Below are 19554 nucleotides of genomic sequence, written 5' to 3'. Positions count from 1 at the left end.
CTAAAAGTTAGGGTTTCCATCCATAAAGGAAACCTAAACTTTACTTTCTTAGCCTCCAAGTCAAGTATCATAATCATATGTTTATCACAATTAACATTATTCTCCAATATTACATTCCTATTACATGTAGTAGACCACTTAAAAGTTTATTTATATTGGATAAATCCAACATATGTTTATCACCATCTATCATCCACCCATGACATGATATGGCTATAGCTCCTTCCATTCGCAAGTGAGCATTATGGATTTTCTTTTTTTTCTTTTTCTCTCCTTCCTCTTAATTTCAACCAATCACAAGCAGGGGCAACGCCACTAAAATTGTGCATTGAAACACCAGAATTATCTGCCCTTCAACACCATTGTTGAAAGGAGTGATTTTCACAATTTTCTTTTCTTACATTCCTCCTTTTTGTTCCTTATTCTTTTACATAAATAAGGATGAATCAAGGAGAAAGAAAAAAAAAACAATAGAGTGAAAAAAGGAGAAAAATAAAGCGTGTAAATGACTACATTGTTGCAAACTAAAGCTTTTGAGTTCCCTCTAAAACACTCAAATTATTTTCCAGCATTCTAATGTTTGACATGAATAACCAAAACATGTAAAGCAAAGTGTTCTGTGAGAGAAATTTTTATGCGTAACACGACGTAACATTACAAAGATTGCATAGCCTAATTATTGTGGTGTGCAACATATAGTTTTTGGCCATCTGATTTTAAGTTACTGAGAGCCTTTGAAAATCACTTTTAACCCAACTTACAACAATACTGCGCGCTTACTGTTGTTGTGTTGTTATATGATTTGGTGCACGGACCATGTATCTGATTGGACATATCAAGCCATAAATTTGTGTTAGCAGTAAAGTTCATATGAGCTGCCAAGTAAATATATCGATACTAGCCAAGTACTATACACCAATAGAAGTAACAGTTTGCCCCTGTCCGTCTCTTTCTCTATTCACTCCATCCAGTTCTCTAAGTTCTCATTTTTTCACCTTTACCTGGATCATTTGACTGAAAACTATGTTAAAGTTCCACATCGGTGGTGGGAAAGAAAACCAATGGTTTTAAATACGATTACCCCACTCTAACTAATACTGAGGTTTTTTGTGGTAAAACCTCACACCTGACGAATTGGGCAGGTGGTAAAGTTGGGGACAGTATCGGTGTCATTAGAGTAGGGCCCTCGGGTCTGACGATCTAAAAATATTTCAACATGGTATCAGAGCCCCCGATTACTTGCACATGCAAACTGTGACGACCTGTCTCGAATAAATACATATTTTATCCTCGAATGTGTGAAAATGACGATTATGCTCTCGTTGGCTGGGTGACGTGGATGTACGTTTATAGTTTTAAATTATTTTTCCCGCTGACATGATTAAATTGTACTCAACGTCACAAGAGCTTTGACGCGAGCTAGGCTCAAATCGGAGTTATAACGAGAAAGTTATGAATATTTAGGTGTGTAAACGAGTAAATTTTGGACTAATTATATGGGCTCGTATTCTTTTGGGCCCAATCAGATCATATTATTTTCTTCTGTTGCCCAATCCCATAACACACACATGTACAACCTCACCCTCTCCGTCCTTCTCCAATTTTCTCTCGTCCATACAACCGAGAGACCATCACTTATAACTTTAACCAAACGTCACGGATCGAATTGTTGAAGTCCACCATCGTATTCCTTGTAGCATCACGAGTTGAGTGATACCTTTAGGCGGTGGTATGGGTCACAAGAACCTGAGAACTCTCGAACTTCGGCAAGGTGGTTGTTGCTCCGTCGTGATAGAGGCCTTTTTCCAAGGTTTTAAGGCTCGAGGAAGCTCCTAAAGAACTTTATAGGAACCTTAGAAGGGATTTAGGACAAAGTTGACGTCGGAGTAGGCGTTTTCGAGAAGTTTCAGTTTAGCTGGATTTTTCAAGAGTTTTTCCGACCGTTTTCCGTCAGTTCTGGGACTTAAAATAGGTAAGATGATGTTCTCCTTGTTGAGAGCTTCAAATCCATATAAAATTTGTGAATTTTGGTTGAGAAATGAAGTAGTTAAAAGCTTTAGAATATTTTCCAAAATCCAGCGTTGCAAGTGGCGGCTGGCGGCAGTTTCCGACGAGTCACAGGAGAAGACAAGGAATATTCCATCAACCTTGACGGAATATATTGATGGCATCAAGTAACTCCGTTAGTTTTTAAACGGAATATTCCCTAATGTAGTTAGGGATTCCGTCAACATGCCAGGCACGTGCCTGGGCGTGGCCGGCGCGTGGGACATTAGAAATTTTTTTTAAAAATATGGGGATGCTTGTGGTGTTGAATAGGTCACGATGGTATATTCAAACACCTCAACTGAGCAACGTACGAGAAGTTATTACACCGTTTGTTTATATGCTTAAAATTAACGTTAAATTAGTTGTTTCACATATAGGTGAGACGTTTCCGGACGACAAGCGTAGCTAGGTGAGGCTTGGGGGTTACGACCCTACTACATACCAGTGAATGGGCTTTTGGTTTTCTATATATACATATATATGCTTTACATTTTCCCAAAAACTGTTTTAAACAAGTGTATTCTTCTAAATGCCATGTCATGTTTGCACTCCATTTTATTATATGCATTAGCATGTGTATGCATAACATTGTATGATGATGCAGAGGCCAGGTAAGTTTTAGGTGAGTACTATGTGATGATATTGGTTGCATTGTTTATGATTATGCGTAGATGCATTTAGAGATCATTATCCTGCACCCTGGCGTTAATGCTCCCGCCTATGGCCAGAGCACAGTCTTTCACATGATGTTCACCTCCCGCATCGCATGCTCACCTTGGATCCAAGTTTGGTGCACAGCCCTATCATATATACCACATTAGGTGGTTCCGACTCGTAGGTGACCCGCGATTCATCGCACAACCTTCTCATGATCTTGGCACTTGAACGTACTTATTTACACCCAGCCCTGTCGTACATACCATAATAGGTGGTTCCAACTCGTGTGCAGGAATTGGTTTATGAACTATAGGTTCAGCTGTACAAGTCACGTTAGGTGACTCCGGCTGGCATATCATTTTATATTGATTCACATCACCTGGCTTACATATTTGTTACTAAGATACTTGGCATGGCATATATTTTGGTTTTCATTGTGCTCAAGCATGATTTTTATATACGTAAGTATTATTATTTTATGGGAAATTATACAGGTTTTATGGTGGGATGAGAAATGGTTTTAAAAAGCTTTGTTTTTGCTCACTCACGTTTTCTGTTTTGTGCCCCTCCAGGTTCTAGTTAGAAGTTCGTTTTGGTGGCTTACGAGAACCCTACGGCGGTTCTGACAAACTTCAACTAATGTAGGAATTTCTCTCTTGTCTTGTATAATTAATATTTAGCCTACTAGACTACATTTAGGTTACCTACGCTCTGAGTACTTGTATTACTACTTTAAGTATCTTTGCATCCTTTTATGGTTATCTTAGTGTAAATTAGTTAGTTTTGGTTTTTAATTACTCACATTTTCATATCGCTGTCACTTCCGCACTGCGCTCATGCCTACATTACCCGCTCGTGACAACCAGCATGCCTTGATTCCGATCGGGGTGTGTCACAAGCCATAGGCTTCTCATAGGAAGTGTGGGCTTGGAAACAAGTTTGGACTCTTAACATAGGGTCGCCCTCTGAGTTCTAAGAGTCACTTCCTGAAAAATATTGAAAACAAGTTTGGACTCCATTGGAGCCAACCTCTAAGTTTCAATTGCTGATGTGTGGATTTGCACATGTGAACAACTAAATAGGGTTACATGTGAGGGGGAGTGTTAAAGTCCCACATCAGTGGTGGGAAAGAACACCAATGGGTTTAAATATAATTACCTCACTTTAACTAATACCGAGGTCTTTTGTAGTAAAACCTTACACCTAACGGATTGGGTAAGTGGTAAAGTTGGGGACAATATCTGTGTCGTTAGAGTGGGCCCCCCGAGCCCGTCGATCTAAAAATATTTCAACAAATAATATGATTTTGGAATGGTAGGTTGGTACTGAATGGTAAGTTGCCCTCTTGGACATGTGTTTTCTGTCATGTCCATGTGCATCTGCAACCTCTTTTATGAGTCAACTCAAGATCAATTAATTGGCGCCACAAGTGAGAAATTCTCATGTCCGGCAGCCTATATTGAGCACCGCCCTCACAAGAATTCTTCCATATAAGAGCGGCCGGACACACGTATGTATCTTTCCTCTCTAGAGGGGGCTTCTAGTTTTTCCTGACCGTAAAGTATCAATACCTCTTTCCAGCCTAGTGATGAGTGCGCTTCAAAACTATTTTTGACGTAGGAGTTGTGTAATACAAATTAAGACCCATTTAGATCCGTTGTTTACTTCTTTTCAAATACAAAAAGTAATTTGGTAACATGGTTCAATGAAAAATCGGGTGTCTTATGTTGGTGTAAAATTGATAATTCCTTACAAAGTGTCTGAGTTTATAATGTCTTAGACTAACTCATGTTTTCAGTTGTAATTATTTAATTTCAAGTTTGTCTCTTGTGCTCTCAATCACAAAAATAACAAGCGTTTCAAAAACATCTACTCATGTAAATTTGTCATGCATAATGCATTCATATAGTACAGGTTTTGGTTGGTTCAAACACAATTAATTTGGGCTGCATGGGTTTAGGTTTACGAACTGGATGATTAGGTTAAGTTTGGACTTAACTATTGTTTTTGGACTTGGTGAAAGATTAATGGATCAGACCAACCTGCTCTTTTGCTGTTGTTGTACAAGATGTATCGAGAGCAAAAATTTCTGATAAGCAGCCCGTGAGCATTGGGAGGAAATTTCCAGAGTATTTGGAGCGAAGAAAACCAGTTTTATAGCCGTGTGCTTTTAGAGAGAGATTTGGTTTTTAATCACTGAAATCAATCAAAAAAATGGCCCATGTGCTTTTCTCGGTTGGTCTACTACAGTCGATATTAGATCATTTATTTCATACATTCTGCAAGATTGCCTTAATTAGTATTCAGCAAATTCGAGATGAAGGCGATGGCCGCATGAGTATCTTGCCTCTTCAACTCGAAGGCTAAAGAGAGGTAGCAATGAGCGGAGATAAAACTACCTACTAGAGTATGTGTGTCTAGTTTATGAGTTTAAAGTCTTTGTGCACTTATTTCTCTTAGTGTTTGTCCTAACTTGGAAGCACGAAGATTTTTGTAATGATAGATTTTGCCTCGTTAAATTCTACACCTTGTGTTCAAATTTTTAGTTATGCTTGTTATTGTTTTGGAGAATATTTTCGTATGTGATGTGGATGTGAAACTTAATTTAAGAATTGAAATTGAAATTGAATTTTTGAGTTGGAAACCTATTCACCCCATCTAAGTTAACTAGTATCCATCCTAAAACTAGGGGTGGCTCTAAGATTTCAGGGGCGTGTGCGAAAATTAAATTGAGGCCCTTTCATGTACATGACCTTTTATATTAGGGTATTTAAAAAAAAAAAATTCCCTCTATGGTACATGTATGAGTACGAAATATAATATGAAAGTCAACTTTATAATACAATATCGTCTGCTGAACAACAAATATAGAAGAATTTTAAGAAAAGTATATGTCAAAGAAATGAAAATTTTTAACCAAGAAATAAGATGGTATATAAAAAAATCCAGTATTGTCCGAAACATAAAATAACTTAGGAAATTTTTCAAATTTGTACTTAATTAGTTATATGCATATATATAAAATTTTTTGAATATATGGAACTGAAATGTATATAATTAAAAGTTGGGGTCCCCTTGTAGATGGAGGGCTCTGTGCAGCTGCTACGACCCTCTTCCAAACCTTCCACGACCTAAAACTTTCATCTTATTTATTATTTTTACCAGATTACTGATCTTTACAGCTTCCAAATGACATTCTAAAAAGAGACGAGTAGTTGGTGTTACTGGCTGCGGATGTCACATTCTAATCCGAAACACCAAGAACCCAAAAATATTGCCCTTGAGCCAGCAACCCAACACTCAGGATTTTACAGTTTCCCAAGCACCGTTTAACTTAGCATAAACTATGGTAAAAAAGAAGACGAAATAAAATAGCTTTTACGAAGCACAAATTAAACAAAAACATGGGGACTTGTAAAATAAAATAGAATGGGGGCCATAGATAGCTAAGAGCATCTCCTATCCAAAGAAAAATATCAAATGTTAATTTGATGATTGATGTAACAATGTTAAATTTTTTCTTTTTTCAACCGATATGTTTTCTTGTTATAAATAATATTTGTACAACGCATTTTTAAAAGAAATTAATTAAAATAAATTTCAAGATTTTTAATTAGTGCATTAATGGGATTTGCGCAATAAAATAATTAAAAATTATTTGACATCATTTTTGCTTATATGTCAAATTTGACATATGAAAACTTATATGCCAATCCACATATGATTGACATATCGGTTGGAACTTACTCTTACCTTCAAATTTGATTACATGACATTCCACTTAGGATTTGACATCTTCCTTGGAGATGATCTAAGCAAGCTTTTAATTTCTTGGGTACTCTTAAAGAGAACAAGAGAAATTTACCTACAATGAGAATGCCGTTATATTTGTATATCAAATTAATCACGTATTTTATGCATTTTAAATTTCGCATGACAATACATGATTGTTAATTGATTTGCATATGATTTTAATAGCATTCTCATTGTAAAAAGAAAATTTTCATTATGACCGGTACACGGGTGGTACACCATGTGTTCTAATATAAGTGGTGAGAAAATTTATTTTTTAAGCTATTAACTTTTTAATACACATATCGTACCATTTGTATAATAATATATAGCGTACCACTCCGTATTTTGATCACATTGAAAAATCTCTCTATTTTTAAGAAAGTCCTCCTCCAAAAGGCACCACCTTTTCTTATAAGAGTAGAGAAAGCAAAGGGTCCCAAACTAAAAGCAACGCATATGATAAGATGAGTTCTATTCTTTGATTCTTCTACTACTCGCTCAACTTCTTCCTAGCTAGTTCCTGCCAAGCCATACAGAATCTGGTTCCTCCACTCACTCATGCTAACAGTGCATTTACACTAAGATTAAATTTTAACTAATAATTAATAAAATTCACATCCAAACCATACATCTAAAGAAACTTCCCAGTTTTTGGTTTTTTTTTTTTCCTCCTCTCTCTTGCTTTCTCTCTCTTCAGTTACCTGTTAAATTCTTTCTTGGCCTCTAGTTTGGTAGGACAAGGTGGAGAGGCAGGTGATGCTGATGACACAGTAGGCCAAAACTGAGCGTTCTTCACCTTTGAGACACTAGCAAGGACACTCAATGGGGTTACATCTCCAGTGACTGTCACCTTCTTTGCTGCAAAGTCTATGTTGAATGATGTCACCCCTGCCAACATAATTCCCAACAATTAACTTTGAGTTTATATATTCATTGGTAAAACTGAAATTGCCATAAGTGGATGTTAAATTTACTGAATGAGCTCTTATTACAGTTGAGAAATGGAATTGATTTCCGCACAACCTTTTCTCCTTTCTGCACACCTTTATTTATTGTTGTCTCCTAATTTTCTTATAGTTTATTCAATTTAAACGCAAAAATAAACATGAATGTGCATGAGAAAAAAAAAAAGAATTGGTGGAAATCACTTCTTTGAATGATACAATCTAGTAAAAAAGTTTTCAGATTTAAGGATTTAAACAAATTACAAAATGGTAAAAAAGCAATTACCTTCCATTCTGGATAGATGTTTTCTCAGTTTTCCTACACACCCTTTGCAGTGGAGAGACACCATCAATACAACAACCTGCAAAAGAAAATCATTATCACAAGTAATCATTAAAATAATTACTCAAGGCTTTGATTATTCCTCGACCTGGGATTCACACTCTCGACAATTTAAACCAAATTTGGAACCATCAACATTGTTTAGTGTTACTTCTGTGCATATAAACTAACAATTTGAGCAAGAAAAAACAGAAGAATTTGGACATACCTGGTTGGAAGGGGGCGGCGGCAGCGGCGGTGGTTGTGAGTCTTTTGTCAGAGATGAGGAAGAGCTAATTGGAGAAGTAGTAGATTCATTTTCTTCGAGTATTTTTACTGCATTTTGGCTCTTTTTCTGCCCAACTGGAACCAATGCCGAAACCGGATCGTAATCGGATAACCCATCAAAGATCACAGTATCACTCAAAAGGTATCTGGTGGAGCCAGGAGGAGTAATGAGATCTGTAGGGTTTGCAGAGCTCTTCCTCACAACAACACTCTCACTTAGAACAGAAGAAAACTTCTTCACATTTTCATCCAACTTTCCTTGTAAAAGGTTACTACTCTTCCTCTTCTGGTCGTTTTCTTTTGCGGAGCTCTTTTTCTTGTTTTTATGATCAGTGCTTGGTCTTGGTGATGAGGAGGAGTTTTTTTTCTTGCTCTTTGGGAGTTGGTGGTAGGCTTTGGGGTTGATGGGAGATTGGGAGGAGCATGGAGCAATGGGAAGGGTTCTGGAGCTTGTGCTTCTTCTTGCATCTTGGATGATGGGGTTGTGGCGGTCGAGGGCTCGGCCACCGAGTTGAATGACGGAGGAGGAAGAGGAGGATGCTTGATTCTCCATGCTCATGCATATGGTTGTTGAAGCTTGGGATGCACAGAAGATGTCTATGCCTTTCATCTTCATATTTGATATTGATAACACAGAGTGGGAGCTAGTGGTTTAAAGAATCTGCATAAAAGGAGGAGCGAGAGAGAAACAGAGAGAGAGAGAGAGAGAGAGAGAGAGAGAGAGAGAGGAGGTTTAGAAAGATGGCCGGTAGTTTAATTTCTGCTTTTGAGCTTGAAGCTTCCTCTTGGAGATAAAGGAGATATTGAAGAAACATAATGTGGTTGTAGATTCCCAGCAAGTTATAAAAAAAAAAAAAAAATATGATTTTTTAGTAAGAAAACTGATTTAATTGTATGATACACCGGAAAGATAATGTTGAAAGTTTTTCACAAAGTGATTTTCGCCCTTTCGGTAGTTTTTCCTTCGCACTACTCGTCTCTTTGCTTTTGTCTATTTTAATCTATTCAAATTTATTACTGTTAGAATAAGAATTAGAGTTGGAGGAAAAATGAAAAAGAGTGCAAAAATCACTTTCATATAGTGCCAATATTAAATTAGACTATTCCAATACCAAAAAATGAAATGAAACTCCCACATATCATGGGGCAGTACAAGGAGGACTTGGTGCTGAGACTCTGGTTAAGAAGAAAAGAAAAAAAAAAAAAATTGAGGGGAGGAAGGAAAGCAAAAAAGTAGTAGAAGCATCCTTTATGATATACAGCTAAGCTATCTGCGGATTCAATGGATGAAAATGATGTGTAGTAAGTGCCTAGTTTTATTTCCTTTCCATGCATGTGTTACCATTTACCAATTGTATTATAAGTCATAAATTTATGCATTGTCTCATTATTATTTTTAGAGGAAGACACATGCAATTTCGACCTATAAGTGAGTCATATATCCTTAAAATTTTCAAGACAAAAGTATCCGCTCAATTTTGGTTTTCTCCGATGGGATATCTACAGAATACAGCAACACTTTCTCGCTACAATGTGTCAGTTGTAATTAAATATTAAAGACACTAAAATGTCTAAAAGTGGATCGAACTTGAGATCTCTTCCCCTTGGTAACAATCGTTGCGAGATAAAAAGCAAGCTAATTGATGAACCTATAGTTACGGTATAGATGTTTATCTATTTTTTATTTTTTCTGAAGTAGAGTATGACGTTCATTAATGGAGGTAAAAATGAATAGGAACAAAGAGAGTGAGTGTCCGCACCAAAATACAAACAAATTTACATCCTCTAATAACAAGTCGACGATCAATAGGCAGTTCTTTAAACTAAATGGTCTCTCGTTCTTCTCCGACTCCATTTCGAGTTAGTCTCCCTGCAATTAGATGAAGTAATTTATGAGTGTCGGTGTGCCATTACATAGGTAGTTGTATAACTCGTATTTTGAAATACTGTTATCTTTTTGGTATTCCTTCATTTGGTATCATGTTTTTCTTTCAAGTAATTAAGGAATTGCATCAGGAGAGCATCAGATATTGCAGATGGTGCACTAGGACCAATATAAATACATAATTAATTAGGGCATTTGATGGTGTACTTACAGAGCTAAATATCCTAATTTTGGCTTGGATAAGAGTGGAGGACCCGTGACAGTTTCCTTTGGATGCTTTAACCTTAAGGTTTATATAACATTGGAAAGTGAAAGAAATTGTATCCTGCAAATCCTAATTTATTGTATAGTCTGATAAACTGTTGGCCTGGGGCATACATGCCCAATAAATTTATATTCACTACTTCTTCACACGCTTGGCAGCAACTTGTCCCCATGAGATTAGTCTTTGAAATGAAACAAACAAAAAATCAGAAGAAACAGACCAACGGCTTCCTCAGTTTCAGCGTGACTCTTAATTTTATATTATAAATTCACTTAAGTTATAAAACATGCATATCTTCTTATTAAGATTGTATTTCAAATCCGTGATATATCAATCATGTTGCACTTCATGTTATAACACGTGGCGAGGCAGTCACACTCATAGCAACTTAGTACATATCATAAGTTCAAATCATATTGAACTTTTTAGTCAAAATGGTCCCTGAGATTTGCATAACACATAACTTTGGTTCCTGATATTTAAAATCAATAGAAGTGGTCTCCAAGATTGTCCACTATCCATTATTTTGATCATTCCGTTAAAAAACTCCGTTAAGTTGAGGGTATAACACATAACTTTGGTCCTTGAGATTTGCATAACACATAATTTTGGTCCCTGAGATTTGCCTAACACATAACTTTGGTCTCTAAGATTGTCCACCATCCATCATTTTAGTCCTTCCATTAAAAAGCTTAGGGACCACTTAACGAAGTTTTTTAATGGAATGATCAAAATAATAGATGGTGGACAATTTTAGGAACCATTTCTATTGATTTTAAATCTCAGGAGGCAAAGTTATGTGTTACGAAAATCTTAGGGACCATTTTGACTAAAAAACCTTTTGAAATTGCAAGATTTTGTAGCTCACTTAACTAAAACCATTTCCCTTTGCAAATGAGGTTACAAGTAAAATTGAGATTACGAGTTTAAGTCCACTTCTCTCGTATCGCTTGTCTTAAACAATCATATTATTATTAAAATTGAAAAGAAAAATATAAGGGTTTGAAGAATTAAAGAACAAGAAGACGGTCCTACAAAAACGTTCTTAAGAAGCCAAGCATACCAGCAATGGAACAAAGATATGAAAGGAAAGCTTTCCAGATGATATTTATCATGCAATTATTTAGATTCCTATGGAATAAATGTTGCCAGCATATAAATGGAATAAATAAAGAAAAAGAAGAAGGGAAAACCATTTGGAATTTTGCTTTCTTTTCTATGGATGGATGAGACACAGAGTTCTCACTGTGAGAGATATTTCTACTCCTCAAGGGTTGTGGAATCAGATGCTTATATAAATGGCTACTACCATCACTCATTAACTCCTTTCCTTTTCTTCCTTTATATTCCCTGCCTACTCTCCACTTTCACCAATTCAGACTCCCAATTCCAAACGTTTCCATCCTTTTTTTTTAAATATATTTATTTATTTTTCCTGCTGTCTGATATTCTTGATTAAGTGTCTCTCCCTCTCTCCAATCACTTTGTCATACGTAACTTAAATCAATTGGTTAAGACAATGTGTCTGCTCTTATGCAATCAAGTTTAGTCTCTTTCGTTGTAAGCCGTAGTTTAAGAGAGCAACTTACGTCAAACGAGTTCATAGTTATCGTGGCACTCGGTCTAATAATCAATATACATGTCAATGTGTTACTGGATGAAGACATCATGTAGCGGTGAATCCTTTCCATGCAAGTCCAAATAAAATAGATAGACATTTCTCTTCATCTCAGGTCGTGACGGATCTTCTCAATTCAAAGATTTCTCGTAAGTCGTAGTTTAGAAGAGTAGCTTACATAAAACGAGTTTATTAGCAATGTCCCGGTTCAATAATGCATTAAACACATGTTAATGAAAAGCAATGAACTTGGTAATCCCATGTCTTTTGTTTTTTTACTTAGTCTAGAACTTCAATTGGACTTGCATGGAGGTGGAAAATGGTGGGGTTGTTTAGAAGGTAAGCTTTCTTCTTTTTTGCTTTAAAGTTTGGTCAAAACTTTACTAGAAAATTATAAATGCGTTCTGTAAGTGAGAGGGCAGCTTTTTCGTGCCTTAGATGAGATGGTCCCAGGAAGGGACTCTGTGCAAACCATGCATCAATATGACATGGAATTTGATCCCAAGTTCCAAACTTTTACCAACCAAGATTTCAAATGGAAGAAAAAGGCCAAAAAAACAAAAAACAAAACAAAACTTTATTGGATTTTAGTCGGCAGAACAAAGGGTTTGGGATTAAAATTTAAAGGGATTTTCTTGTATATAAAAATTATCTGAAGTTTGATGGATTTTTGTCATTCTTGCTAAGCAAGTAAAATAGTTATCATTCTTTACCTTCATACCAAATGTTATCTCACCAAAAGCACTTGTAACTTGGAGAAATTTGAGTCACTGGATGAATACTTCTCTATGCCTATACATCTCGTTATGTGATCAGAAAGACAAATAGAACAGCTCTACAGATCCAGTGACACAACAGAATCTCTTGTTAGTGCGGCACAAACCGAAGCCAATGCCAGACATCAGTGGCGAGCATGGACTTGATATGTTGGTCGATTTGCTGCCCAAGGTGACAGTACAATATGACTTGGAGTGATTTATAGGCACTCTAATGTTATGATATTCCTTCTACACACCCACAACATTTGACAAATATACTAAACGCAAACCTTAAATGGAAAAATCGAGGGAGGACTGAGGAGCCAGCAAGTCTCCGTCTTCCCCACTCCGATGACCCATTTTCCTCAATTCCGGTCAACCCCTCCCTATCATCTTTAAAGCTTCGACCAAGTTGAGAGGAACAGAGGATGGGGTTCGCGGTGATGACAAGAGAGGGGGAAGCACGTACCTAGAAAGGGCGGTCGAGGCGAAGCTGTTTCATTTTCTTCGTTCTAGTTTAGTTTTAAAAATGTCAAAAAGAATTCAGACTACCACCTCTTATCAGTATTAGAATTTTCTGCAAGGAGAATCAACTTTCGTTTCAAGATACCAAAAAAAATGTCAAAAAGAATAAAAGAAGATACATCCTTCCACCAACACAATGTGTGCCAGAAAATGTTGTAAAAAAATTCATCAAAATCTAGTGACTGTAGACTCTCTGCTGATCAAGCACGGCCGTTAAACAGATACATTTCCTACAGTGGCATTTTGCTTGAATTGCCAGGTAATGTGAACTGAGGATGACAATAATAAACGAATCGATTTGATACAGTCATGCTTCACACTATACATACCGGTTCTCCTCATTCTTAGTTAATCCCTTTTCCTTCATCTTCATTTAGAATGCGATTCTGGAAATCACTCACCATTAGGGGCAGTCCTTCCCTCAGTGAGACTTTCGGCTCCCAGTTCAATAACTCCTTGGCTTTGCTAATATCGGGCTTCCTCTTGTGTGGATCATCAGCAGTGTTTGGTCTGAATTCTATGGTCGCACTAGAATCAATTGTTTCTTTGACAACCTGTTCATCAGGAAAAACAGAAAATTGAGAATGCCATCGTACAATCACTCTGTTGCGAGCATAAAAATTACTTGAGAATACCAAATATTGTAACAAACAAACATAAAAGAAAGCAAAATGCTAAAAGTGCTTTATAAGAATTACCTCCCAAGCATCTTAATATCATATGGCATTTCTATGTCTAAATGGAGTGTCTAAAATACATTAAAACTATGGAAACACGATTAAGACAAACCTCGGCAAGCTCTAGCATAGTGAACTCCCCTGGATTACCCAGGTTGAAAGGTCCCACATGTTCTCCATCCATCAATGCCATCAGTCCATTGACCTGTATTGTAAGAAGTGTTTTATAAGACCCATCCATCACATCATTTCACTAATTTATTCACAGCCCTTCGGATTCAAAGTCAGATAAAATGGATATTAAAGCTTTGCAAGCCTTCAGAATTCAGATCATGTCCTAAACTTTAACTGCTTCTAGAATTGCCTGGTGATCATGAGATCTATTGTTTCAGCCATACAATGTACATGTTTCTAAGTACAAAAATAAAATGTGGCAAACATGAAGAATATGCATAAGTAACGCGGCATGTGCAAAAGTTGCAAGGAAAGAACTATATAACGATACAAAAAGTCTGGCATACCAAATCAGAGACATATTGGAAGCTTCGTGTTTGTTTACCATCACCGTACACAGTCAATGGTTGTTTGCGGATAGCCTGCACAGACAGCCAAGGTAGTTAATAAAACAATGAGAATCACATTGCAAAACATTTAGTCCTCATGAGTTATTTCATTGAACAAATTTCAAAATCACTTTAAAAGAAAAGGGTTGTATTAACCTGAGCAACAAAATTGCTAACCACACGCCCATCATCTAAACACATACGCGGCCCATAAGTGTTGAAAATTCGAGCAATACGCACCTGAAAACAGAAATCTTTATATGAGTTTGACAAGTCAATTGTGGAAAATAAGTCGATGAATATCCTACCTTACTTTTAGCCACATTAGTTAAAACTTCTGCATGATAGAAAAGGATTGCAAAAGGATTTGGATGAGAGAAAAGGTTTAGAAATGGAAGATGACTTGTATGCTTCACTCAAGGATAAATTAAAATTGAAACTGGTGCAGGGTGAAAATTTGCATCAAACAACCCATACATGGAAAAAAACCCATATAACAAAATTTACTTGGCTAGGGTTCAAGTTGGCATTATCATATAGTTCAAGATACCGTAAAAGGAAAGCCCAAGCAACACTTGACTACTTGCAACTTGCAACCCTTAATTTTACAAAATCCTAATGCGTAAGTCCACCGAATCAACATTTATAATGACAATTAAAGTATAGAACAGAATAGTTTTCAAAGGGAAAGAATATGTATAAAGTAGAATATGTGGAATGAATTAAAAGAACAAACAAGGTCACCCAAAGTCGAATTTCACTATAAAAGCTCCCAATGCAAGGAGGGAAATGGCGGGCGGGTACCACTAAAGTGAAAAGGCATGCAGTTTCTCAAGAATAAACTGGTTATGGAATACCAGATCGGAGATATCAATACAAAATTTCAACATAATCCTACTCAAATGTAAAAGAATGACATTAACATTCTACATCTGCATGCCTAACAATCCAGGCACCAAGTAATGGATTTCAAAACAGCTCATTTACAGGTAAACATCAGAACCATAATTTCAGTTACCTCAACATCTGCACCTCGATGATAATCCATTGCCAATGTCTCTGCTGTCCTCTTTCCTTCATCGTAACAGCTCCTCTCACCTACTCTTTCCAACCACACATGTGCATAAACATATTAAGCAACGGAAATCCATTGTGGACGCAAACATCTAACATACAAAAAGAAACTAACAACACACCTATAGGATTCACATTTCCCCAGTAAGTCTCCTTCTGAGGATGCTCCAGCGGGTCGCCATAAACCTCACTGGTACTAGTAAGCAAAAACCGTGCCCCAATTCGCTTGGCAAGTCCCAGCATATTAAGGGTACCCATCACATTGGTCTTGTAATCACAGTCAAGGACCTCAAAACCCGAAATTTCAGAATTCAGCACAAAAAATCAAGCAAACAACAACAACCCAAATGCCAAAATTCAATAAAAACTACGATAAAAGCATAACTAGTTGAAAAGGATATAATTGTCTTGACTGGGTTATACTTGTAATGAACAGGGGAGGCAGGGCAAGCCAAATGGTAGATCTGATCCACCTCCAACAGAACCGGCTCGACGACGTCGTGCCGAATGAGCTCGAACCTCGGGTTCCCGAAATGATGCACCAGATTGTTCTTCCTCCCAGTGAAGAAATTATCAATCACAATCACATCATTACCTCTGTCAAGGAGCTTGTCAACGAGGTGGGACCCGACGAACCCAGCTCCGCCGGTGACGACGATGCGGAGCCTCCGCTTGCCGAGGGCAACAGGGACGCGACCGACCTTGGCATGAGTGGGCTTGGAGACGAGGTTGTGGGCGGTGGAGAAGGATCTGGAGACGGTGTTGATGGCGGAGTTGGGATCGGAGGGGCCAAGGCGGGAGAGGGTGGGCTGGAGGATGAAGAAGGTGGAACCGATGAGAATGCCGACGAGGATGAAGAGGAGGCGCTGCTCCTTGAAGAGGTAGTTGATGGATCTGGGGAGCGATCGGGGGTGCTTGAGAGCTTTGGGGGAGTAGGGAGAGCTTAGGGTCGATGGGGTCTCTTCGTCCCGCCGGTGGTTCACGCTCGATTGCTTGTGCAGTTGCTTCATCATTACAATTTAGGGAATTGCGGATTGAGATTTTTTCTCTGTCTCTTCTGGTTTTCTGGGTTTGGCGAGAAAGACAGAGACTTTCTGGTCCAGGTGAAAAGGATTAGTTGGGGACTGCGTGTGTGTGTGTGTGTGTGTTTTGGTATTTGGGCCAGGAAGGTGAAAGGTCTGTTTCTGAGAGGTGGTTATGGTTATGGCGATGGCGATGGCGATGGAATACGATCGAATGTTGGGGGTTGCTTTGAGTAATTAGGAAGGTATTTGCATTTTGATTGGACCCAGATTTGATGATGAAGCGCGCGGGTGGCAGTTGGTGTGTGGGAAATTATGCTACGATCAATGGCATGAGTTAGCTTATAGCTTAGCTAAAAATGAGCAGTGAAGTAATACACTTACTATCTGTGGCATTATTTATATTATTTATTAGAGATAGTACAAATAGGTAGCAAGAATAGTATTTTTGTATGACAAATACTATTTTGTGCAAGTATGAGCACGACCATAACATCACGTGAGTGTAAATTGTAAAAGGAAACTGTGATTTCTCTCCTGAACTTTTACTTAATTTTCGATTTCCCCTTAAACTAATTTGTTTGGCCAATTTCCCCTGCTAGAAGCATGTACACAACATGTGAAGGTACTTCAGTCAATTTGTTCTTTAAAATAATTAAAAACCCTAGATTTCTCGAATGTCAACCTATGCAAATTTGTGTGATTCTATCATTTTATAGTTTTTATGTCTGAATGTCTAGCGAAATGACATTTTTTTTCCTCAAATGAGAGTCACGTAGTGTGCATGTGATAAGATTTAACGTTAATTTGAATGGAACATGGAAAACGAACGGTAAGGGGAAATTGGCCAGAAAAAATTAGTTTAAGTCCTTTCCAATTATAAGGTTTAGAGGAAAAATAGAAAGCTAAGTGAAAGTTCAGAGAAGAGATCGGCAGTTACTCTAAATTGTAATACTGTGCGAGTTAGTATTACCATGTTACCACAAATTAGTGACTTAATTATTATATTTTGATTTGACCAAAAAAATATATTATATTTTGAAAATATTATTGTGTGGGTACAAGAGTGATGCAAATTATATAACGTAAGTAACTATATGGTTTTATTAATTTATTCAAATTATGATACGATGACACACAAATTATTAAACATGTTGTAATAATATTGTTACGATCCATTTCAATAATTATTCTATTTTATTCTTATAGGCCTAAAATGACCAAAAATCCTCTAGAAGAGAAAGTGTTGACTATTGTGTCGTAACATGTATGGTGAATTATTTTAACATATTTGTGTGGTATTCGTCATCATGAACGTGTGAACACAAGCTAAATGGATTTTCAGAATTCGAATGAGGAAATTATGAATTTTCAAGTTAGTTAAAGTTTGAGCAATTTGCCAATAAAATTACGTAGACCTTTTGGGGTCACTTTTGGAATAGTTGGATAGAGTTCGATTACACAAACGCGTATGTGAAACTGTTTGCAAAACAGAGTTATAACAAAGGAGAAACAAGTGAGCAAAAGAAGAACGAATTGGTCTTTTGGACCTTCTATATATAGCAATCCCGGTAAGTTGAAGCAGCCCTTCCAATTTTGGAAAACCAACCCGAATAGCCGACCCAAATTCCCCCATTGACCCGCGAACTGACCCCAATTCGTTCGACCATTTTCAAGCAAGTTTTTCGGTCAATTTCTAACGAAAATTGTCACCACCACCACTATTAGAATTCTTTCGTTCCAACGAACAAAACCCACTTAAGAACCACCTCGTTGAACCATCGTACGTGGTGATGTTGGCCACGAAGTTGGACGGGTACCGGGGGCTTTAGCTTTTTTCTGCTAATCCAAAAGGCGGTGACCTATGCGATCACCTGGGCTTTGTAGCCCATCACTCCAAAAGTAAAACTCAACTAGTTTCACTTTCGTTGGACCTCTGAAGGTGGCGCTGTGAGCTTCAGAAGTTTTGGACACTTGCCGCCTTTACCGGCGAAATTGACTGGCTTCCATCTATTATTGGACTTCCTCATATATATGAAAGTTGTTCCTTATTTAAGATCTACCTTCCTGCAAAATTTGGTAGAAAGTGGAGTTAGTCGGAAAATTGAGTTTCCATTCGCTAGAAACCGCCACGTGCAGCAGGACGTGATCAATGACCCGACTGTGTAAGTTTGACACTCTGAATTCATTTTAGATATTATTTTCATGTAATTCCATTGTTTAAGCCTAGTTTCGTAAACGGCCTCCATTTGACCTTTATGGTAGGAAAAGATTCGGCCATTGGATCAATAAAAAAATGTAGTATGTTATTGTGTAAGTAATATAAAACTTGTGGATCAGCAATCTGATGTGCAAATCTTTTAGATTGGAATAGTTACGGGTGTTCACTTTAACGGGAATCACCCCAACCACAGTTTGAGGCTTAGCCAACATGTTCTAAAATTTGAATATTAAATGGGGTGTGATATCCATACACCCTGTTTTACTTCTCACACACCTTTTTTAATTTTCGGCCGTTGGATCGGATGAATTGAAGAAGATCAACGGATAGAAATTATCAAGGACACACCCCTATTAAATTTAGCATTACTAGAGACCCGATAAAACCTAGCAGGCCTAACTCAGTCAATGTGCCACCTTGGGTGAGGTGTAGCTTGATTTGCCTATAAAAGGCACTGTACCTTGATTTTGTAGATTAAATGATTATATAATATGAAAGCCCTATTGAACTTGGCGCTATATACTAGCATCTGTTAGAGATAAATGTAGTGATAATGTGTGATTTTTAGTATGTTAGACGAGTCAGGGACTCTATTAGAATTTCAATAAAACTAGTAGATAAGAGCATTCCACGTACTATGCTTGGTATAACAAGATACTTGGTTGATATGTAGAATCGACATGTAATGCTTATAAATGTGATATTTTGGTGTATGATGCATAATGTGTAATAATTAGCATGCACCATATAGCAGTGTGGTAGATGAATGGCTCTGCTCAATCAATAAACATTGGGGGACTATACGCATTCTAAGGTTTGGGTTTCATTGAGTTGGTCCTGAACCTTACATTATTAGGATTTTCTGAAATTGGTCTGGATTCTTGGTTATTA

General features: G+C 37.3%; 2 protein-coding genes across 2 annotated transcripts; both read right to left on the bottom strand.

Annotated features, from left to right (window-relative positions):
• Positions 1-7179: 7179 nt before the first annotated feature.
• Positions 7180-8802, bottom strand: LOC137723443 (protein SODIUM POTASSIUM ROOT DEFECTIVE 1-like). Its single transcript, XM_068462640.1, has 3 exons — positions 7997-8802; positions 7732-7807; positions 7180-7389 (listed from the first exon to the last, which is right to left on the bottom strand). The coding sequence occupies exons 1-3, from the start codon at positions 8669-8671 to the stop codon at positions 7199-7201; spliced, it is 942 nt and encodes a 313-aa protein (XP_068318741.1). The 5' UTR covers positions 8672-8802; the 3' UTR covers positions 7180-7198.
• Positions 8803-13226: 4424 nt separating this feature from the next.
• On the bottom strand, positions 13227-16955 carry LOC137722550 (UDP-glucuronic acid decarboxylase 1-like). Its single transcript, XM_068461578.1, has 7 exons — positions 15801-16955; positions 15543-15687; positions 15365-15444; positions 14503-14586; positions 14305-14379; positions 13896-13988; positions 13227-13660 (listed from the first exon to the last, which is right to left on the bottom strand). The coding sequence occupies exons 1-7, from the start codon at positions 16431-16433 to the stop codon at positions 13451-13453; spliced, it is 1320 nt and encodes a 439-aa protein (XP_068317679.1). The 5' UTR covers positions 16434-16955; the 3' UTR covers positions 13227-13450.
• Positions 16956-19554: the final 2599 nt, after the last annotated feature.

Source organism: Pyrus communis, chromosome 17, assembly GCF_963583255.1.
Source record: "Pyrus communis chromosome 17, drPyrComm1.1, whole genome shotgun sequence".
NCBI lineage: Eukaryota > Viridiplantae > Streptophyta > Magnoliopsida > Rosales > Rosaceae > Pyrus > Pyrus communis.
The sequence above is the reverse complement of the archived record's forward strand: the minus strand, read 5'-3'. Positions and strand labels throughout refer to the sequence as shown.

Bases quoted from the DNA above. Each gene is read 5' to 3' on its own strand.
- LOC137723443 (XM_068462640.1), bottom strand. From the start codon at position 8,671: ATGAAGATGAAAGGCATAGACATCTTCTGTGCATCCCAAGCTTCAACA. The intron at 7,808-7,996 runs GTATGTCCAAAT...TTTCTTTTGCAG, and splicing joins CGCCGCCCCCTTCCAACCAG to GTTGTTGTATTGATGGTGTC. The intron at 7,390-7,731 runs GTAATTGCTTTT...TTATGTTGGCAG, and splicing joins ACATCTATCCAGAATGGAAG to GGGTGACATCATTCAACATA.
- LOC137722550 (XM_068461578.1), bottom strand. From the start codon at position 16,433: ATGATGAAGCAACTGCACAAGCAATCGAGCGTGAACCACCGGCGGGAC. The intron at 15,688-15,800 runs GCTTTTATCGTA...TGTGATTACAAG, and splicing joins TATCCTTTTCAACTAGTTAT to ACCAATGTGATGGGTACCCT. The intron at 14,587-15,364 runs GTAACTGAAATT...TTCTGTTTTCAG, and splicing joins ATCGAGGTGCAGATGTTGAG to GTGCGTATTGCTCGAATTTT.